Consider the following 19872-nt stretch of genomic DNA (forward strand, 5'->3'; position numbering starts at 1 on the left):
ACGTATGCTTACATGACATCAACTTTGGTGCTCAAAGGCAGAAAAAGTTTGGTTTCTTTTCCTCTTTCTCTAAGGATACTAATCCCATTACGAGGACTCCATCCTTATGATATCATCTAAACCCAATTACCCAATTAGGAGGCCTCACCTCCTAATTCCATCACACTGAGGATTAGAGCTTCAACATATGCATTTTGGGAGGACATGTTTTGTTTATAACAGGGTGTGACTGGGGGAATCTAGTCATATATTAATAAATTATGGCATTCACTTCAATTAGACAGTGTGTATACATGTAAAGAACTTAAACCTTGTCCCAAAATATGTGTGACATTTGCCCTTGGCTTATGGAAATTGGTATTTGTTTGCCTGAGGGCCTTAGGTTAGCCAGAGAAAAACAATATGTTTTAGGGTTAGCACTTTGAGTCATGCAACATATCAGTCTACCAGGAACCTGAGGTCAGCCACATGGGCAATCATTCAATCAATCCTACACAATGGAGTCTCAGTAAAAACTCTTAATTAACACCAAGGTTCAGGTGAGTCTCCTGATTGGCAGTATTTCAAGTGTACTGTCACATATTGATAAAACACATTCTGATTCTACAGGAAGAAGACAACAGAAACTTTGCATTTGGTACTTTTGTGTCTCCTATACTCTGCCTGTATATGTCTTTCCTTGGCTTCCCTGTATGCTTTCCCTGTAATAAACACAGGTATAATACTTACAAAGCTTTCAGTGAGTTCTGTAACTCCTTCCAATAAATTATCAAACCAAAGAGAGGTGTTGGGATCCACCCTTGACCCAAACTTAACAGTTGGTGTTAGAAGTGAAGGTGGTATTGGAGACTATACTCTTTAACTTTGTACTAGCCCAAACTTCTTGCAACAGGTAATTATGATATAAGTAAAAACTCTAGGAAGATGAGGATCTGTCTATTTTAACCACTTTAATATGCTCACTATATAGTATAATTTTGAGTATGTGGTAGAGCTTCTATAAATATATATTGACTGAAATTTAGGTTTACTGAGGCTGACTTTGAGGGCAAAGGAGCATTTGTGCTGGGACTGCAAGATCACCAATGTAATCATAGTTAACTGTTCACCAGCTATATATAATTTTCTCCATCTATACTTGTAATAGGCAATTCTTTAAAACTCAACAAGTTCATTGAGGGCTTTCCTTCATCAGAGAATGTACTTAATGTTGTGACTGGAGGAAATAGATGGCCCAGGTGACAAAGATGGATATGATACAATTCCTTCCCACTAGAAAAACAGACACCAAATACTATGATACTAAAGCAGAAATAGTATCTAATTCTCACTGATGGGAAAATGGAAAGAGTTCACATATCAGTAAGATTTGAATTGAACTACAAGGAAAGTTAAGAATTACACAGGTACAGAACAACAAAAAAGTCAAATATAATAGCAACATCAATGTAACTGTAGTAGTATTACTTTCAACCTTTATATATTTTATTACACCTATGACTCTATAATAATTACCTAAAATATCTTATCACTAATTTTTAACCTCCAGTTTGAAAATAATCTGACTTTAGAATTTTATATCAAAAAATTCTTATCTGTCATTGTTTTATGTATACAAGGTTCAGTTCAAACTAATAAAAATATAAAAAGGTACCAATCTTCCATGAAATTTATAGAGAGTAGAAAGAGGAGATTCAGGCTACCCCATCTCTGTATATGCTGAAAAGATGCAAATGCAAATGCATTTAAGCATTTAAGCATTTTGATAATGTAAGCATTGTGATAATTTAGGCATTGTGATAATTTGACAAAATTTAGGTTATTTTACAAGCTTTTTCAAAATCTTGTAAACCTCAAAGAGAATGACATACCAAAAAATATTAAAATTCAAGTTAGTTAAAACTGGTGAAATAGCAAAAATTTTTAAATTAAGGGCACTATCTGAATAAGGTAAAATTTGTAGGAAAATCTGTCTCAACAGATTGTGACACAGCAGTGTTTCCTGAACTACTGAAGAAGGTGTTTCAGGAACAGAAGTTTCTAGCATTTGTGAGCTTCTTTTGTGTGAGAAAGTGATGCCTTCTAGAACTTTTATTTACTCTACTTCACAGAAAAAATTATCATTTAATACCATTAAAATTATTTTGGGCTTCCTTTCAAAATGGCATAATAAATATAAACTTAATCAAGGGGGCAAAAGAATTATACACTGAGAACTACAAACCATTGTTGAAAGAAATTAAGGAAAAACCAGATAAATGTAATGACATCTGTGTTTATGGTCTGAAAGATTTAATATTGCCAAAGTATCCATACTCCCCAAAACAACCTTCAGATTCAAAGTAATCCCTATAAATCTCAATGACTTTTTTTTTTTTTCAGAAATGGGGAAGAAAAATTCCTAAAATCCACATGGAATCTCACAGGATTCTGAATAGTCAAAACAATTTTGATTAAAAAAAAAAAAAAAAAGGGTGGAGAACTCACACCACCTCATTTTAAAACATCTTACAAACCTACAGTAATCAAAAAGTGTAGTACTAGCATAAAGACAGACATATATATGAATGAAACAAAATAGAGAACTCAGAAATATACTCTCACAAATATGGTCCAGTGATCTTTGACAAGAGTGCCAAGAGTGCACAATGGGGAGAGGATCATCTCTTTGACATATGGTGTTGGAAAAACTGGGTATCTGCATGCAAAAAAATAAACACATAAAATTGGACCCTTACCTTACACTAGATACAAAATTAACTCCAAATGGATTAAAAACCTAAATGTAATCACTAAAATTATAAAATTCTTAGAAAAAAGATAGGAGAAAATCTTCATGACATTGAATTTACCTATGATTTGTTGTGTATGAAACCAAATTCACAGGCAATAAATGTAAAAATAGGTAAGTGGGATTACATCAAAGTTTCTGCACAGCGAAGAAAACAATCGACAAAGTGAAAAAGTAACCTACAGAATAGGAAAAGAATATTTGCCAACTATCTATCTGATAAGGAGTTCATATTAATATATAAGGAACACTTACAACAGCCAAAAAACACATTTAAAAATGGGCAAAGAACTTAAACAGGCATTCTCCAAAGGCATACAAATGGCCAACATGTACGTGAAAAGTGTATGCTTATCATCACTAATCCAAGGGAAGTATGAGTCAAAACTACTATGCAATATCACCTTGTATCTGTTAGTAGGGCCACTAACAGAAAGAAAGAAAGGAAGGAAGGAAGGAAGGAAGAAAGGAAGAAAGAAAGAAAAGGAAGGAAGGAAGGAAGGAAGGAAGGAAGGAAGGAAGGAAGGAAGGAAGGAAAAGGAAGGAAGGAAGGGAGGGAGGGGGAGGGGAGAGGGGGAGGGAGAGAGGGAAGAAAGGTGGGAAGGGAGGGGGGAAGGGGGAAGGCAGGAAGGGAAGGAAAGGAAAGGAAGAAAAAGAAAAGAAGGAAAGAAAGAAAGAAAAAGAGAGGGAGAGAGAAAAGGAGGTAGAGAGGGAGGAAATAACAAGTGTTGGTAACGATCTGGAAAACACTGAAATCCTTCTACACCGCTGCTAGGAATACAAAACGATGCCAATGATGGGAAACTATGTGGAGGTGTCTCAAAAAATTAAAAAGGAAATTTTTTCAGATGCTACAACATGGATGAAACTGGAAGACATTACACTAAATGAAATAAGCCAGTCACAAAAAGATAAATGCTACATGATTTCACGTATATGAGGTATCTAAACAGTCAAACTCAGAAACCGAAAGTAGAAGGGTGTTTGCCAGAAGCTGAGGGGAGGGGAGAAAGGAGAATTGTTTATGGGTATAGAACTACAGTTTTGCGCAAGATGAAAAATGTCTAGAAATCTGTTGCACAACAATGTGCATATAGTTAACGCTACTGTAATGTAAAACTTAAAAATGGTTATGATGGTAAATTTTATGTGTTTTTTACTATAACTAAAAAAGAAAAAAGGCATGAGTTTAGACTATGTTGCACCCACTCTGCTCCTAACAGATGAATAAAATATAAAAATGTAAGTTCTAAATGACACAGTCAGGTTCAAAGCAAGCTAAGCATCCCTGTGGAATGGAAATGAAGGACTGAGTAGGCTGGGGCCGCAAGCTCCACATTCTGACATTGGTTGTGCACCCCAGAGCTCCACTCTGGTCAAGTCAATGGGAATAAAATCCCTCTATGCAGGATGGGGACTGAAGCCAGCCTGCATGGTCACACCAGTACCTAGGATAGTCTTCCTGCTCCAACTGTAAAAGGGCAAAAATAAAAATGCTGATACTACTTTGACAAGACCTAGTGAGAGACACCACCTCCCAATGAGAGGAACTAGACCCCCTCCCTAACCCCCGTGTTACCCCAGGATAAGAGCCTTGAAAGGATTCTAACATCTTACACTAAACTAGGGCCACTGGAGACCAGATAGCAAAAACAGCAACAACAACAACAAAAACAAACTAGAAAGTGGGGGCACACCTCTGAGGAAGAAGACCATGAGGTGGGGCAGGGGAGGGGACAAAAGAGTTCCTACAGACCAAAAATCCAAATACATGGAGAACGAATTTTAAATTCTAAGGTAATTTCAACCTAATTGTAAAAACGATTGCCAAAAAAATCAATGATTAAAACATGAATTCATTACCAAAGAAATTAAACTTATAGAGAAGTTTGACGAAGTATTATAAGAATGCTCGGAGAGATAAATGCTTTAATAACCTCCTATAAAAAGAGCCGGATAGTAAAAACAGGAAGAAATCAATCAAGATCAGGTGGATATTACTCAGAAACCATTTGGGATTCAAAAATGAAAACCATAGTGATTGAAATCACAAAATAGCTGGCATTAATTCTAAGGTAGATGAATTTGAGTTTCTATCGTAAGTCATTTGAGAATTATCAGCTTCAAGATAGAGAAATAAAATGTATATGGTTAAGAGTTAAAATTTTCCAGAACTGAAGAAATGTTAATCTTTGGATTAAAAGTACATTCTGAATTTCTAACAAGATAAATTAAGATAGATTCACAACAAGATATATAGTTGGATGTGAAAAACATGAAACATAAAAAGGAATTTTTTTTTTACATATAGTTACCTACAAAGGAAAAATATTCAACTGACAACAAACTTCTCACAGTCAACAACAGATGTCAGAAACCAATGGAATATAATTTTCAAAGTGCTGGGGAAAGTACAGGTCTCCCGGAATTGTAAAATTATCTGAACTATAATTAAAGAGTGAAAGTGAAAAGAAGGCATTTTCATGGACACCAGGACAAAATGAATTCACCACCTACAAACCCTCACACACAAAACAAAGACTTCTTTCAGAAGAAAAATAAATTTCAGAGGGGCCAAACTGGATATGCACACAAAACCAAAAACTATATGCATAGAAGTTATTTTAAAGATTGGTGAATTTAGGGGCACCTGGGTGGCTCAGTCTGCTTTCAGCTGGGGTGGTGATCCCAACATCCTGGGATCTAGCCCCATGTGGGGCTCCCTACTCAGCACGGAGGCTGCCCCTCTCCCTCTCCAGCTCACCTGTGCTTGTGTTCCCTCTCTCGCTATCTCTCCCTGTCATAAAATCTTAAAAAAAGAAAATAAAATAAAGATTGGTGAATTTAACTATTAGCTATAGAAGAATAACAAATCATGCATATTATTTTCTTCTAAAGTGTCATTAATCAAATTGGCAAGAAGTATGGTGGTGTTTACTCGGCAAGGTAGCATCCTAAGGTCAACCACCTTTGGGGAAGGAGGACATGAACACAAAATAAAATATTTAGCAGACTATATACTTACATATGCATGTTAGAAAAATAAGGGTAAATCACTAAAGATGTAGAATTATAACCTACATTTACAGACTAGCAGAAGAATAAAAATAGAATAGAAAAAAAAATGTCAAACCAAGGAATAAAAAAAGAACATGGGAGAAAAAACAAAATACAAACTACAATGGTAAAAACAAATTCAGATGCATCAGCAATCTTATTAAATGCACATGAATTAAACTCCACTATTAAAACACATATTTTTCAGAATGGATCTTAAAATTTTAGCTCTATGCTACCCAGCATTCACTTCATCTTTCCCACTCTTTCCTGTCTCCTGGTGAGGGGGAGAAATCGGATGTCATGAGGGAATTCATTCCTACTTTAAAAATGAATACAAACCAGGTGAATGACACTAGATAAATGATACCATTTGGACTCTAAGTAGCTTCTTTATGACCAGCTGGGTTTGCCCCAAGCCACATGCCAACCCCCATTGGCCTATACTGGCTACGGCCTCCACTGGTATGCCTAAGCATACTGTCTAACATGAAGTAGGAAACTGCTTTTTAAAAGAAAAATTCAAGCCTTAATATACACCAAAAACACCTCAATAAAGCCTATGTAAACAGCTGCTTTTACTCACCACAGGGCCCCTGGCTGCACTGGTGCTCTCCTGCTGAGGCATGCCACACAGTACTGCAGGAGTGATGAAACCTTGATGCTCTCTCCTCTTTCAGGTTTGCGTCCCCTAGTATCAGCCTTCTCTAGACTGATAACAAACTTTTCAGGCTTATGGCCATCATTTAAAATCATTTAAAATTTAACAGAATAGAGATTCCAGAAATGGACCCTCAACTCTATGGTCAACAAATCTTTGACAAATCAGGAAAAAAAAAAATCAAATGGAAAAAAGACAAGTCACTTCAATAAGTACTGGGAAAATTGGACAACTATATACATAAGAATGAAAATGGACCATTCTCTCACACCATACACAAGATAAACTCAAAATGCATGAAAGACCTCAATGTGAGACGGAATCCATCAAAATCCTAGAGGAGAACATAGGCAGTAATCTCTTTGACATCTGCTACAGCAACTTCATTCAAGACATGTCTCCAAAGGCAAGAGAAACAAAAGAAAAATGAACTTTTGGGACTTCATCAAGATAAAAAGCTTTTGTACAGCAAAAGAAACAGTCAACCAAACTAAGAGGCAACCCATGGAATGGGAGAAGATATTTGCAAATGACATTACAGATAAAGGGCTAGTATCCAAGACCTATAAAGAACTTATCAAACTCAACACTGAAAAAAACAAATAATCCAGCCAAGAAATGGGCAAAAGACACAAACAGACACTTCTCCAAGGAAGACATACAAATGGCTAACAGATACATAAAAAAAATGTTCAGCATCACTAGCCATCAGGGAACAATTCAAAACCACAATGAGATACCACCTTACACTAGTTAGAAGGGCAAAAATTAACAAGACAGGAAACAACAACTTGTTGGCAAGGATGTGGAGAAAGGGGAACCCTCTTACACTGTTGGTAGGAATGTTAACTTGTGCAGCCACTATGGAAAACAGTATGGGGGTTCCTCAAGATGTTAAAATAGAGCTTCCCTATGACCCTGCAAATGCACTACTGATACAGATGTAGTGAAATAGATACAGATGTAGTGAAGATACAGATACAGATGTAGTGAAAAGATACAAAGATACAGATGTAGTGAAAGATACAGATGTAGTGAAAAGAAGGGGCACCTGTACCCCAATGTTATAACAATAGCCAAACTGTGGAAGGAGCCAAGGTGCCCTTCAACAGATGAATGGATAAAGAGGATGTGTGTACATATATATATATATACAATGGAATATTACTCAGCCATCAGAAAAGATGAATACCCACTCTCTGCACTGATAGGGATGGAACTAGAGGGGATTATGCTAGGTGAAATAAGTCAAGCAGAGAAAGACAACCATCATATGGTTTCACTCATATGTAGAACATAAGGAATAGCACAGAGGGCCATAGGGGAAGGGAGGGAAAACTGAAGGGGGAGAAATCAGAGAGGGAGATGAACCATGAGAGACTATGGACTCTGGGAAACAAAATGAGGGTTTTGGAGTTGGGAGGGGAATGGGGTAGCTGGGTGATGGGTATACGAGTATTAAGGAGGGTGTTGCAATGAGTACTGGGGGTTACATGCAACTAATTAATCACTGAACCCTACATCAAAAACTAATGATGCACTATGCAGTAGTTAACTAAACAAGCAGCATTTAAAAAAACAAATTAATCAATCAATTAATTAATTAAATTAAACATCAGCTCTTCCTCCAATTAGTTCTATCCAGAAAGAGGGTGATTTTGAAAGTAAGAGTCCTAATGTCTAAGTCAGCCATGCCATACTTACAATCAAAGGAAAATTGTTCCCAGTCACCTCTACCATAAGCAGGGAAAGATTATAATTCTTGGTATAAGGCAAGCTGATTTAGAGAAAGGGAAAACTGAGTATCTGGGGACCCCAAACAGGTAACTCATCTGGTAATTATTGTCATTCTAAGGCATTAACTCCTTCACAAAAAAGCACCCACAGTAAAATTATCTAGTCAAGAATTTCTTAAAACCCCTCCTAAGGGCTCAAGCCTCCTGTGTTTTAAGCCTAGTTCTGAGCAAGAATCATAAAAAAATATGCATCTCTGAACATGCTTCAGAGTAGGAAGTTCACCTATCTCATACTGAATACTCCAGCTCCTCTCAGGAACTTTGCGATTGCACCCAACAAGGGTGCCCCTCTCCAGCCCTCCCCACCCCCCAACACACACACACCCTATACAATTGTTCTCTGCCACAATACTGTTGTCAGACTTTCTGTGCTTTTCTTTTTCCCAAACCTTTGGAAATGAACTCTGGTCCAGAGGGCTGAACTCATTGTTTTTGTATAATTGCTAGTTTTAGCTCTTTACTTGATGACTGATTAAATCCTTAAGTCAGTTATTATCCTAAGATCATCCCCATATTTTAGTCTGTATTATAGTCAAAACTTTTTTTTTTTTTAAGATGGGATTGGGAGGGAGACAAACCATAAGAGACACTTAATCTCACAAAACAAACTGAGGGTTGCGGGGTCGGGGGTGGACAGAGAGGGTGGCTGGGTTATGGCCACTGGGGAGGGTATGTGCTATGGTGAGTGCTGTGAAGTGTGTAAACCTGGCAATTCACAGACCTGTACCCCTGGGGCTAATAATACATTATATATTATATATTAATAAAAAATAAAATAAAATAAAATAAAAACTTTTTTAAAGATTTTTTTAAAATTTATCTATTTATTCGAAAGCAAGTGAGAGAGAGAGTGAGTGAACATGGGGCAGAGGGAGAAGCAGACTCCCTGCTGAGCAGGAAGCCCAGATGTGGGATGTGAGGCTTGATCCCACAACTCTGAGATCATGACCTAAGCCTAAGGCAGACATTTAACCGACTGAGTCACCCAGGTGCCCAAAAACTTTTTTTTTTGAAGCTCAACTAATTGGAATTATTCAAAACAACATTTTTTTTTTGCTTATTTAAATTCTTACTTTAAAATATAGACTCACAAGAAGTGGACATTATGAACTGTGAGAATTGGGTGCCTGGGTGGCTCAGTGGGTTAAGCTGCTGCCTTTGGCTCAGGTCATGATCTCAGGGTCCTCGGATCAAGTCCCGCATTGGGCTCTCTGCTCAGCAGGGAGCCTGCTTCCCTCTCTCTCTCTCTGCCTGCCTCTCCGTCTACTTGTGATCTCTCTCTGTCAAATAAATAAATAAAATCTTTGAAAAAAAAAAAAAAAGAACTGTGAGAATTATGGCACATTAAGAATGAAAGCTCAAAATCAAAATAAGTCAATCAGAGAAAGACAATTATCACATGATCTCTCTGATAGGAAGAATTTGAGAGGCAGGATTGGGGGTTGTGAGGGATAGGGGCAGAAAATGAAACAAGATGGGATTGGGAGGGAGACAAACCATAAGAGACTCTTAATCTCACAAAACAAACTGAGCGCAGCTGCAGTGGAGGGGGTAGGAAGAGGGGGGCTGGGTTATGGACACTAAGGAGGGTATGTGCTATGCTGAGTGCTGTGAAATGTGTAAGCCTGACGATTCACAGACCTGTATCCCTGGGGCAAATAATACATTATATGTTAATTTAAAAAAATTAATAAAAAAAGAATGAAAGCTCATTTTTGTTTTAATCAAAAATGTATTTATCTGTATTATATTGAATAGAACGGTTGAAAACAATGAGCATGTACACATGTAGTATACGAATGCAAATGCATATCTGAATATGAGGAATAAAACAGTAACTTAAAAATCCTAATATGAACGACAGATGTATCACTAAAAAGCAAGCAGAGTATAGCAGAGATTCATTTAGCTAAATATGAAGAGTTTAATTAAAGCTATTTAATATTTAATTTAGAATCTCATAGGCGTAAGTGAACTTCCTGGATAACTATGCTATTTACTGAGATCATAGAAAGTAAGGGTGGAAATCTTCAGCCATGATTTTCAAGGATATCTCTTCGTGAACTACAAATAGGCAAATTCCCTTCTGAGAAAACAGAAATTATATAAATACATGAGATTCAGTGGAGCCACAATCTCCCAATGCATAAATTACTATCTTGAGAGTCAGACAGGCATCAGACAAGAGTTAACTATTTTAAAATATCGGTGCTTAAGATGCAGTCACTGCTGCTACCTAATTTTGTCATTTTAGGGTTGAGGAGAGATATTAAACAACATGGTATCCAACACGCTCTGTTATAGGTCCAGAAGTTAAGTCAAAGTGGGGAGGTAACTTGCCCAAAGAGAAACAGTAACTGAAATGTAAATAAAACTCAAATATCCAGCCCCTAACTCAGAGCTCATTCCATAAATTCACCTTGTCTTTGAAGTGACCAGTTATGACAGGAATCTGTTGTATTAGTGCTGAACAGATTTATTAAATACAAAACAGAAACACAGCCTATTCTGAGAAAGTTTTCTTCCCAACAAGACAGAGAAGACTCCCAGACAAACTGAAGAATTTAACTTCTTACACCATCCTCTTTGCTTAAAGGAGATGTAACAGGAGAAAAGAAAAATACCTTACCCCTTGAATTAGACAGAAAGGTAAAATTCAAAAGATTGACATACCCTCTAGAAGTAGAAGCCAGACGAAAAGAATTTATATAGTATAGCAAGTAACTAACTCTTTCTCAGGAGGGATGATCCTTCACATCGTAAATTGTAAAAATCTTAATAAACTCCAGACATGTTGGGTCAGAAAATCAAGAATGACTTCAACTTCTACTTTTCTTCCCTAAAATAACTGTTACTTCACTAGCTCTCAATGCCAGGTTATGTGTGCACACAAGCACACACGCGCGCGCACACACACACACACACACACACACGCTTTACAAAGTACTTACTGAGCTGTAGAGATAGCCTTCACCATTCATGGCCACATAAAGGCTGGCTTTCACCCCTTGGATAGCCACCACACGCAGGCCCACAGGAATTAGATTGAAGAGGGCTAGAGAGGAAAAAAGAAGACAGAGGAAAAATCAGTGACCTTTTGAATAAATCACCCTGCTTCTTAAGATGACTCTTTTGAGAATTAAAAACAATGCATTAAAATTAGTAGGGAGAGAGAGGGAGACTGAGATGAAAACTGGCTTCTTGTCTCTGCATCACCTTTTATCACCGATGTGACCCCAGGTAAATCACATAAACTCATCTGTAGCAAAGGGGTTACATTCCATTATAAGGTCTCAATGGGCCCTACAGTTTTATTTCTCAAAATTAGCACATACCCAAACAGTATAATAGGATTTTTTCAAACAAGCAAATAATTTGAACCAAAACATTTTCAACAGTAGAAAATGTAACTGCAGACATAAGTAATTAGAAAATATGTTCTTTATAACTTATCCCACGGTGTCTTGCTTTCAGATTTTTCTCCGTAGTCCTAAGCATTGTCTTGAATATAGAAGATATAAAAATCACTGGTTCATTCTTAGCTACATTGGTGGAATGAGAGCTTTTCTTTTTATAGTTCAATTCCTTTATATGTAAAAGTAGATATATTAAAGATGGATCAGTAATTGATAGCTTAAGCTCTAATGAACATATTTTAGACCTCAGAATATGTACACACACATATATACACACATATGTATATAAATGTGCATAAAACCACTAAAACCATTAAAAATTAACCTGTTCAATTTAACTCAACAAGATGAAATGGGAACCTGCTTGTAGTCTTTAAGTATTTGGGTTGTCCATCACTGAAAATATTCAACAGTCTACATGTCTACTTGGAGAAGATACTCAAGAACCAGAAAGAGAAACAAGAAGATAATCTATTTTTCTTCCAATGATGTTATTTTTTATGAATTCTATCTCCCTAGCACTACTCCAGTTGCTACTGTTGCAATTATAAAATGAGCATAAGCATAAAACATTGCCCCTTCCATGAAAGAACTCATATTACATGAGGGAAGAAAGTAGTCCTTTAGGCTCTACAGATGACAACACAGCTACAGACGAAATACCGCACAGCCGCGTGCATAATAGCATATAACTGCATATGGTTTAGTTGGAAGTCCTTATCCCTCTTTTTTGCTGATACAATGTCCATCGGTTCTGGTCATCTTCTTAGCTTTGAGTGCAAAATGTATGAAAATCCAACCAAGTGCTACCTGGAATGCCTGTTTATTCTTGGTTTCTCTCAACTTGGGATGGTACGCTAAACAACACACACACACACATACACACAGAGTATTTGGCTTTCAGTCAAATGTTCATCCGATAGCTGTAAAGAATCAAGCCTGTGACCACAGGTTTACTAGAGCAGATTTTAATTCCTAGATGTGCTCGACACTAGACCAGTCTCTTTGCCTCTTTGAACCTGTTTCCTTATTTGTCATGAAAGTTGAGAGTAGATCTTAGGAGATGCTCAAGAATTATTGGCTCAATGTGAATCTGAACTGGTTTTATTGTTCCTATATTCTTACCACTGTCCTTGTGCTACTGAAATAACTTAAGAAGTACAAGACCTTAAAGTCTAGTTGGGGAGAGAAATCTAAGACATATGGAATAATCTGATACAGTGTATAATTTATTTCTATAATTAAATATAATATATGCATTCTATATATATTCTCTGTGTTACAGAAGTTCAGGAAAATGGAAGATCTGTGTGGCCTGAAATATTCAGGAAATGTCTCCCATGGAAGATGGGACCCAGGCTGACACTCAGAGAAAGGGCAGAATTTGGGTAAGCCACACACAGAAACACATTTTGGTGGGACAGGACTTTAGGTGGTTCTGGAGAATAATGGATGTATACAGAAAGGGACTGGTAATTGCATTTGATTCATACTAGGGAGAAAGGAGAATGAACAATATGCAGATAAAGTAGGGATAAATATCTGAATGTCTGTCACTCTAATCTTAGAGATCTAAACTTTGCCAAATGGAAAACAAGATGCGTGACGCATAAAGATTTAAGCAGCAACAGATTACCAAAAAAAAAAAAAAAAGTGAGATTTGCAGATGACATAGTTTCTAAACTCACCACTCAGAAGCTACCTGGCTGGGAGCCATTCATTTAACCTCTGCTTTAATTTTCCTATCTGTAAAATGAACATAATAATCCTCACTGCATCGTGTTTACAGAAGAACCAAGTGCACTACCATATGCTTGAAAGTGTTTCATAAACAGAAGGGTGTTCTCTGGTTATTAGAACTCTTTGACATTAATCTATTATTCTTTTGCTTCTCAAATAAGGTTACCATAAGGTCTGATCTAACAAGTGATGTTGTCTCACTAATACCTATTACATTTATATTCAGAAGATTGCTTAAGACTTTAAGAAAAAAAATACTGTATTTTTGTGCAACACTTAATTTTCAAAGTGCTGATCAATTCCTCATTGTATTTGACCCTCAACCACCAACACCACATAACATTTAAGACAGAATGATTATCCTAATTTTTAGAAGGACAAACAGATTCAGAGAGGTAATTCAAATGAAACTGCACCTGAATAAAGGTTTCTGGCTCTCTCATGTGGTTATTTGCCTAAAATATTGTGTGTCCTCCTTCTTCCTTTTTAAGTTTAATTTCCCCTGATACCCATTCTTGTCTTTTCACAAAGTCAGAATATTTAGCTACATTTCTCTATGTATCACACAGCTGGCTGTGATTATGGACTCAGTAATGGCCAATGAGATGTTGTTAGAAAAGTCTCTGTACATTTGAAGATTCTTTCCTTAAAGATAGCTTCTAGGTTTCTTTTACCCTCTTCTCAGCCCTCTGTCTTTTTGCTGTTTAGACTGGCATGAGGGGCGGGGTGGGGGGAGAGAGGCTGGATAGTCTGAGACCATGAAAACAAGGGCTACCCCAAGGGAGTAGTGGCAGGTGAGCTGGAAGGAGTTGGGTCTCTAAGGACGTTGTGGGGAAATGGCACCAGGCCAGGCTTCAATTACCTAGGTCTGGTTTTTATGTGAGAAAAATAAGGCCTTGTTATTTTAGTCTGTGTAATGCAGAGCCAACCTTAATCCCCACTGATAGAGACTGCTAAAGAAAGCAGAGCTAATCTGCAAGGTACCAACTAAATGTAAGGTACTTTCACATGGTAAATAAATGCAACTACTAGAAAGTATCAAGTTCAATGACAATTCTTATGAGAAAGAACAATGAAATCCAAAATGGTGCAAATCGTCTTTCCAACCTAAAGATTTCCCAGGACAAATGCTAAGAACACTGGTCCATTTAGCTGAAACAGTCATAACAAGGCAACTCCAAAGCTGTTCATACCTGAGGAGAGTGTGAAAGTTACTAAAGCCAGGCAGGGACAAAGGCAAGAAGCTGTGAAAGCCATACATGAACCAGAAAGTGATAATGGCTTTTAGACGGTATACTTTGGGAGACTTAGCAAGTCCATTAAAAAATAATAATAATAAAATCAGTAAACACTTTGGAATGAAACTTTTTTGTGGTAAAAGTTAAAAACTGCTCTCTCTGCATCTGCCTCCTAAAATCATTCAAAGTGCCAAATGATATACCCTTATCTATTATTTATCCTCATTAGAGCACACGGGTTCTAGCTCACAGAAGTCCTTTGCTGTGCACAAGAATTCCTCCCACGTCTCCAGTCTTCCTCCCCACCCTCAAAGCCTCAGGCCTTACTCATAGTAATAAGTTGGCCACTCCATTATTCAAGCCTCTTACATCTCATCATGCCATTTCCCTGCTTACAACCTCTAGGCACTACACAAGGTCTCCATCCTGACCCTCAGCACCCTTCGCAATCTGGCTTCAAATAGCATTTGGAAGCTGATCGTCTGCTGCTCACTCCAGTCACCATAAGCAGCTTTATAGAATGTCCCCATTTCCCTAACTTCCCCTTGATCTTTAATGAGGCTAAAGTTTCTTTTCTTTTGTTCTCTCTTTTTGAAAAAGCTGTCTTCACTATTCAAGCACACCATGAGTCTTACCCAAACCCTTATGAGATGGCTGTTTCCTTTCCCATCATTGTGTAATTCATCGGTATATCTCTATAATAGCATTTGGGACATGGTATTATAGTCCTTTATTTACACATCTATCTCCATCCGTAAAATGAAAACTTTTGAGGCTATGTCTCTGTACGTTCTACCCCAGTTATATGTACATATCTTACATTTAATAAATGTTATAAATATTACTGATCGTAAGAGTCGTAAAAGGCACATTACCAGAACCTGTGGTTTTCTTATTGGAATAAAAGTACTTTTTTTTTAAGACAAAAACACAAACCATAAGTGACTCTTAATCTCACAAAACAAACTGAGGGTTGCTGGGGGGAGGGGGTTTGGGAGAAGGGGGTGGGATTATGGACATTGGGGAGGGTATGTGCTTTGGTGAGTGCTGTGAAGTGTGTAAACCTGGTGATTCACAGACCTGTACCCCTGGGGATAAAAATATATGTTTATAAAAAATAAAAAATTTAAAAAAAAAAGAAGTTAAAAACTTAAAACATCTCAGCCTGATAGTAGAAGTTATTTATACATATTTCTGTTATATGATACTATTCTTTCTAATATATTTATTTACTGCTTCTAGTAATTTAATCACCCACTTCCTACTTTTAACCCCGTATTTTTGCTTACTACATCCTTTCTCTCTCTGACTGGAATGTTCTTCTCCCCATATCTTCATACTGAAATCACTGTCATGCTTGAAATGACACACCAAATACCAAGGGCTTTCTCTCACTCCTAAGCTGTCCTTGTCCTGAATCTAGACTGGACTATTTTCACAATTTATAATTTTCTTCATTAAAAAAAAATGTTCCTGTACTAACCACAACTAGATTGTAAGCTCTCCAAGCAAATAATCACATCTAAACCACACTTGTATAAAATGGAGAAAAGGAGAGAGTGGGAGAGGAAGAAACAGAAAGGGAAAGCTGAAGAGAATAAACAGAGGAGTATATATTCTATTTACATTCAGGATCACAGTAAACATTTGCTGAAGACTACCATTATATGCCAAAGAGAGTCCAAGCATCAAATCTGATATTTGGGCATTTTTCTCAATCTTGTCCTTTCCAAAAGCAATATCACATTCTAAACCTTTATGTAAATCTAACTCTTATATTTTGAAAAGTAAAATGATGGAGTTGGTATTCTTGGGATCCATACAAAACTCAATCACCAAACCACACAGAAAAAATGGTATGAAGAGGGCAGTGAGGGGAAAGGATACTTTCTTCAGCAAATGGTGTTAGAAAACCTAGATATTGACATCCAAAAGAATGAAATTAGACTCCTATTTTATACTGTACACAAAAATAACCCAAAATAGATTAAAAATACAAACATAAAACCTGAAACTATAAAACTCCTAGGAGAAAACAGAGGGGAAAACTTTGTTGACATTGGTCTTGGCAGTGATTTCTGGCATATAACACTGGAAGTGTAGGCAACAAAAGCAAAACAAGACAAGTGGGACTATATCAAACTTAAAAACTTCTGCAAAACAAAAGAAACAATCAACTGAATTAAAAGGTAACCTGCAAAATGGGGAAAAAAGATCTGCGAACTGTATAACTGATAAGGTGTTAATATCTTAAATACATAAGTAACTTCTACAACTCAAGAGCAAAACCCCAAATAACCCACTTAGAAAATGGGTGAAGGACTTGAACAGACACATCTCCAAAGACAATATACAAATGACCACTAAGTATATGAAAAATGTTTTTTAACATCATTAATCATGACGAAATGCAAATTAAAATCATGATGAGATAGCACCTCAAACCTGCTCAAATGGCCATAAATAAATAAATAAATAAATAAATATTGTTGACAAGGATGTGGGGAAATTGGGAACTCTGTGCACTACTGATGGGAATGTACAGTGGTGCAGCCAATATAGAAAATAGTATGGAGGTTCCTCAAAATTTAAATACAGAGCTACCATATGATCTAGCAATTCCACCCCTTGAATATATGGAAAAAGTTGAAATCAGAATCTCAAGAACATACATGCCCTCCTATGTTCATTGCAGCATTATTCACAATAGTCAAGATATGCAAACAATTTAAGTGTCCATGGATGGATAAGTAAAGAAAGACAATGTGACACATATATATAATGGAATATTATTCATCACTTTAAAAAAAGAAAATCTTGTCATATGCAATAACATGGATGAATCAGGAGAACATTGTGCTAAGTGAAATCAACTAGTCCAAGAATTACTCCCTCCACTGCATTATTCCATTTACATGATGGATCTAAAATAATTAAACTCATAAGAGCAGAGAGTAGAATGGCGATTGCCAAGAGCTAGAGGGATGGGCAAATGGGTAGCTGTTATTCAAAGGATGTAAAGTTTCAGTTATACAAGATGTGTAAATTCTAGTGATCTGCTATACAACATGGTGCCTACAGTTAACACACTAAATTGTGCACTTAAAAAAATGTCAAGTGAGTAGATCTCTTGTTAAGTGTTTCACGGGGGAAAAAAAAAAAGGAAAAGCAAAGGGGCACAAACAAAATTTTGGAATTGATGGGTATATTTATTACCTTGATTGTAGGGATGGTTTCATGAATGTATGCATATATCAAAACACAATAAACTATATACATCAAATATGTACAAGGTTTTTTTTCTTTTGTATGTCAAATATATCTCAAGAGAGCAGTGTTGTTTTTTTTTTTTTAACTAATGAAAGAAAATTATTTTTTAAAAAATCTAGTAGATGGGGGCGCCTGGGTGGCTCAGTGGGTTAAAGCCTCTGCCTTTGGCTCAGGTCATGATCCCAGGGTCCTGGGATCGAGCCCCACATCAGGCTCTCTGCTCAGCAGGGGGCCTGCTTCTCCCTCTCTGCCTGATAGATAAATAAAATTGTTTAAAAAAAAATCTAGTAGATGAATTGCATTTATACACTCAGTTCTCTACTTTTCCTTTTATTTATATGCTTCACCATATAAACATGCAATGCTCTAGAAGGATATTCTTCCTTAGCCCTGGAGACAGGGCTCAACCATGTGACTCGCTCTGGCCAACAGGATGTTACCAAATGCAAGCTGAGTCTGAAAGAGAGCTCATTTATTCCCACGTGTTCATTTCTCCTCTGCCACTGCATTAAGAAGAATATGCACAGACTAACCCACTGGTGCCAGGAAAAGGATGTAAGACATTTAGAGCATGATAAAGTGGCTTCAGTAATCCAGCCAAGGCAAGTGTAGATTAAGAGACAGAGAGCTGGCCCCTGGCCCCCAGATATGTAATCAAGACAAGATCAACAGAGCTACCTGGCCAACCACCCCGTCACATGAGACATAAACACTGTTATTGCATGCAGTGGAGGCTATGGGATCACTGGGTACACAGCATTATTGTAATAATGTATAAATCACTAGCAATTTATTTACTGGGGGAAGTACGTGATGGATTTGAAATGTCCTGATACCATACAACCAAAAATTCTCATATTTTTTAACAATCCTCAACATGTACACGATATTACCAATCAAGAACTATGAAGCTAAAATAAACTTTTTAAAATAAAAATAAAATTATAAAGGATAATTTTTGATTAACTGTATTACAGGAAAGACAATTATTTTTTTCAGGAAATAATTACAAGATTGTTTCCATATTAAAAGATGTTCAAAGATTATACATACAAATAATGGAAAACAAATGTATAGACTAGCAACCATCAAGTAATTAAAATCTTATTTCCCTAGATTTTATCATTTTTGTAATAGCTTTTAGCTTTTTAAAATTTAACCTTTTGTGTTTTATTTTCCCATCTTACTCACTTTTGTACCTAATTTTCATTTCATCGTACTATATTTGTTTTTTATGAGGAAAATTGTGTAAGTTTTAGGACCGACAAAATTTCAGTCAGTCTCAGGCTGAAATTTAAGTGGCAGGAGAGAAAGAAAGAAAAGTAACACATGAGGTAGGAAAAACGAAAAAGATTATATTCATGGAATGCCTGCTTTTTTTCAGGCATCATGGAAAGCATTCGGACATGTAAAATGTCACTTTTAAAATAAGTATCTCACTACTTGGCTTTATTTCAGGGTATAAAAATTCCTAACTTCTTTTTTGGGTACCAAGTGAACAAAGAAGGGAATGAAAATTGTCATCTTAAAATTGAGGGAATGATTCCATAGCCTTAGCCATTTGAACTTTCATATGTTATCTTATAAGTATTTCTATAATGTCTCTGATTTTAAAAATTGGTATTCTTTCCATAAATATCTATTGAGCAGTTAGTATATGCCACATGTCATGCTTAGAATGGGGAAATAGTGATGTAGCCAACAGATGTAGTCCATGGGGGATAAACCTTCATCTGTAATCCTTCCTGTGGTTCCTGCTATTCTGTGGGCAACTCAAAGGCCCTGGAAACTGTTAGTATTATCCTCACTGCCTAGCATAGCATCCACATCTCACAAGCCGCTATTCAATATTTGCCAAATAAAGAAATGAATTAGCAGCGGTTTCTCTTTAAGCTTGCTTATG

General features: G+C 36.6%; 1 protein-coding gene across 5 annotated transcripts in view; it reads right to left on the reverse strand.

Annotated features, from left to right (window-relative positions):
• FGF12 (fibroblast growth factor 12) overlaps positions 1-19872 on the reverse strand; it is a 561802-nt gene that overhangs the window by 180860 nt on the left and 361070 nt on the right. For all 5 annotated transcript variants that reach the window (XM_004745274.3, XM_004745273.3, XM_045088726.1 and 2 more), the window contains one exon: positions 11257-11360. In XM_004745274.3, the coding sequence (XP_004745331.1) occupies positions 11257-11360 (104 nt within the window). The remainder of the gene's footprint in view (positions 1-11256; positions 11361-19872) is intronic.

The sequence above is a fragment of the Mustela putorius genome, unplaced genomic scaffold, assembly GCF_011764305.1.
Source record: "Mustela putorius furo isolate JIRA1106 unplaced genomic scaffold, ASM1176430v1.1 tig00003834_pilon_pilon_pilon, whole genome shotgun sequence".
NCBI lineage: Eukaryota > Metazoa > Chordata > Mammalia > Carnivora > Mustelidae > Mustela > Mustela putorius.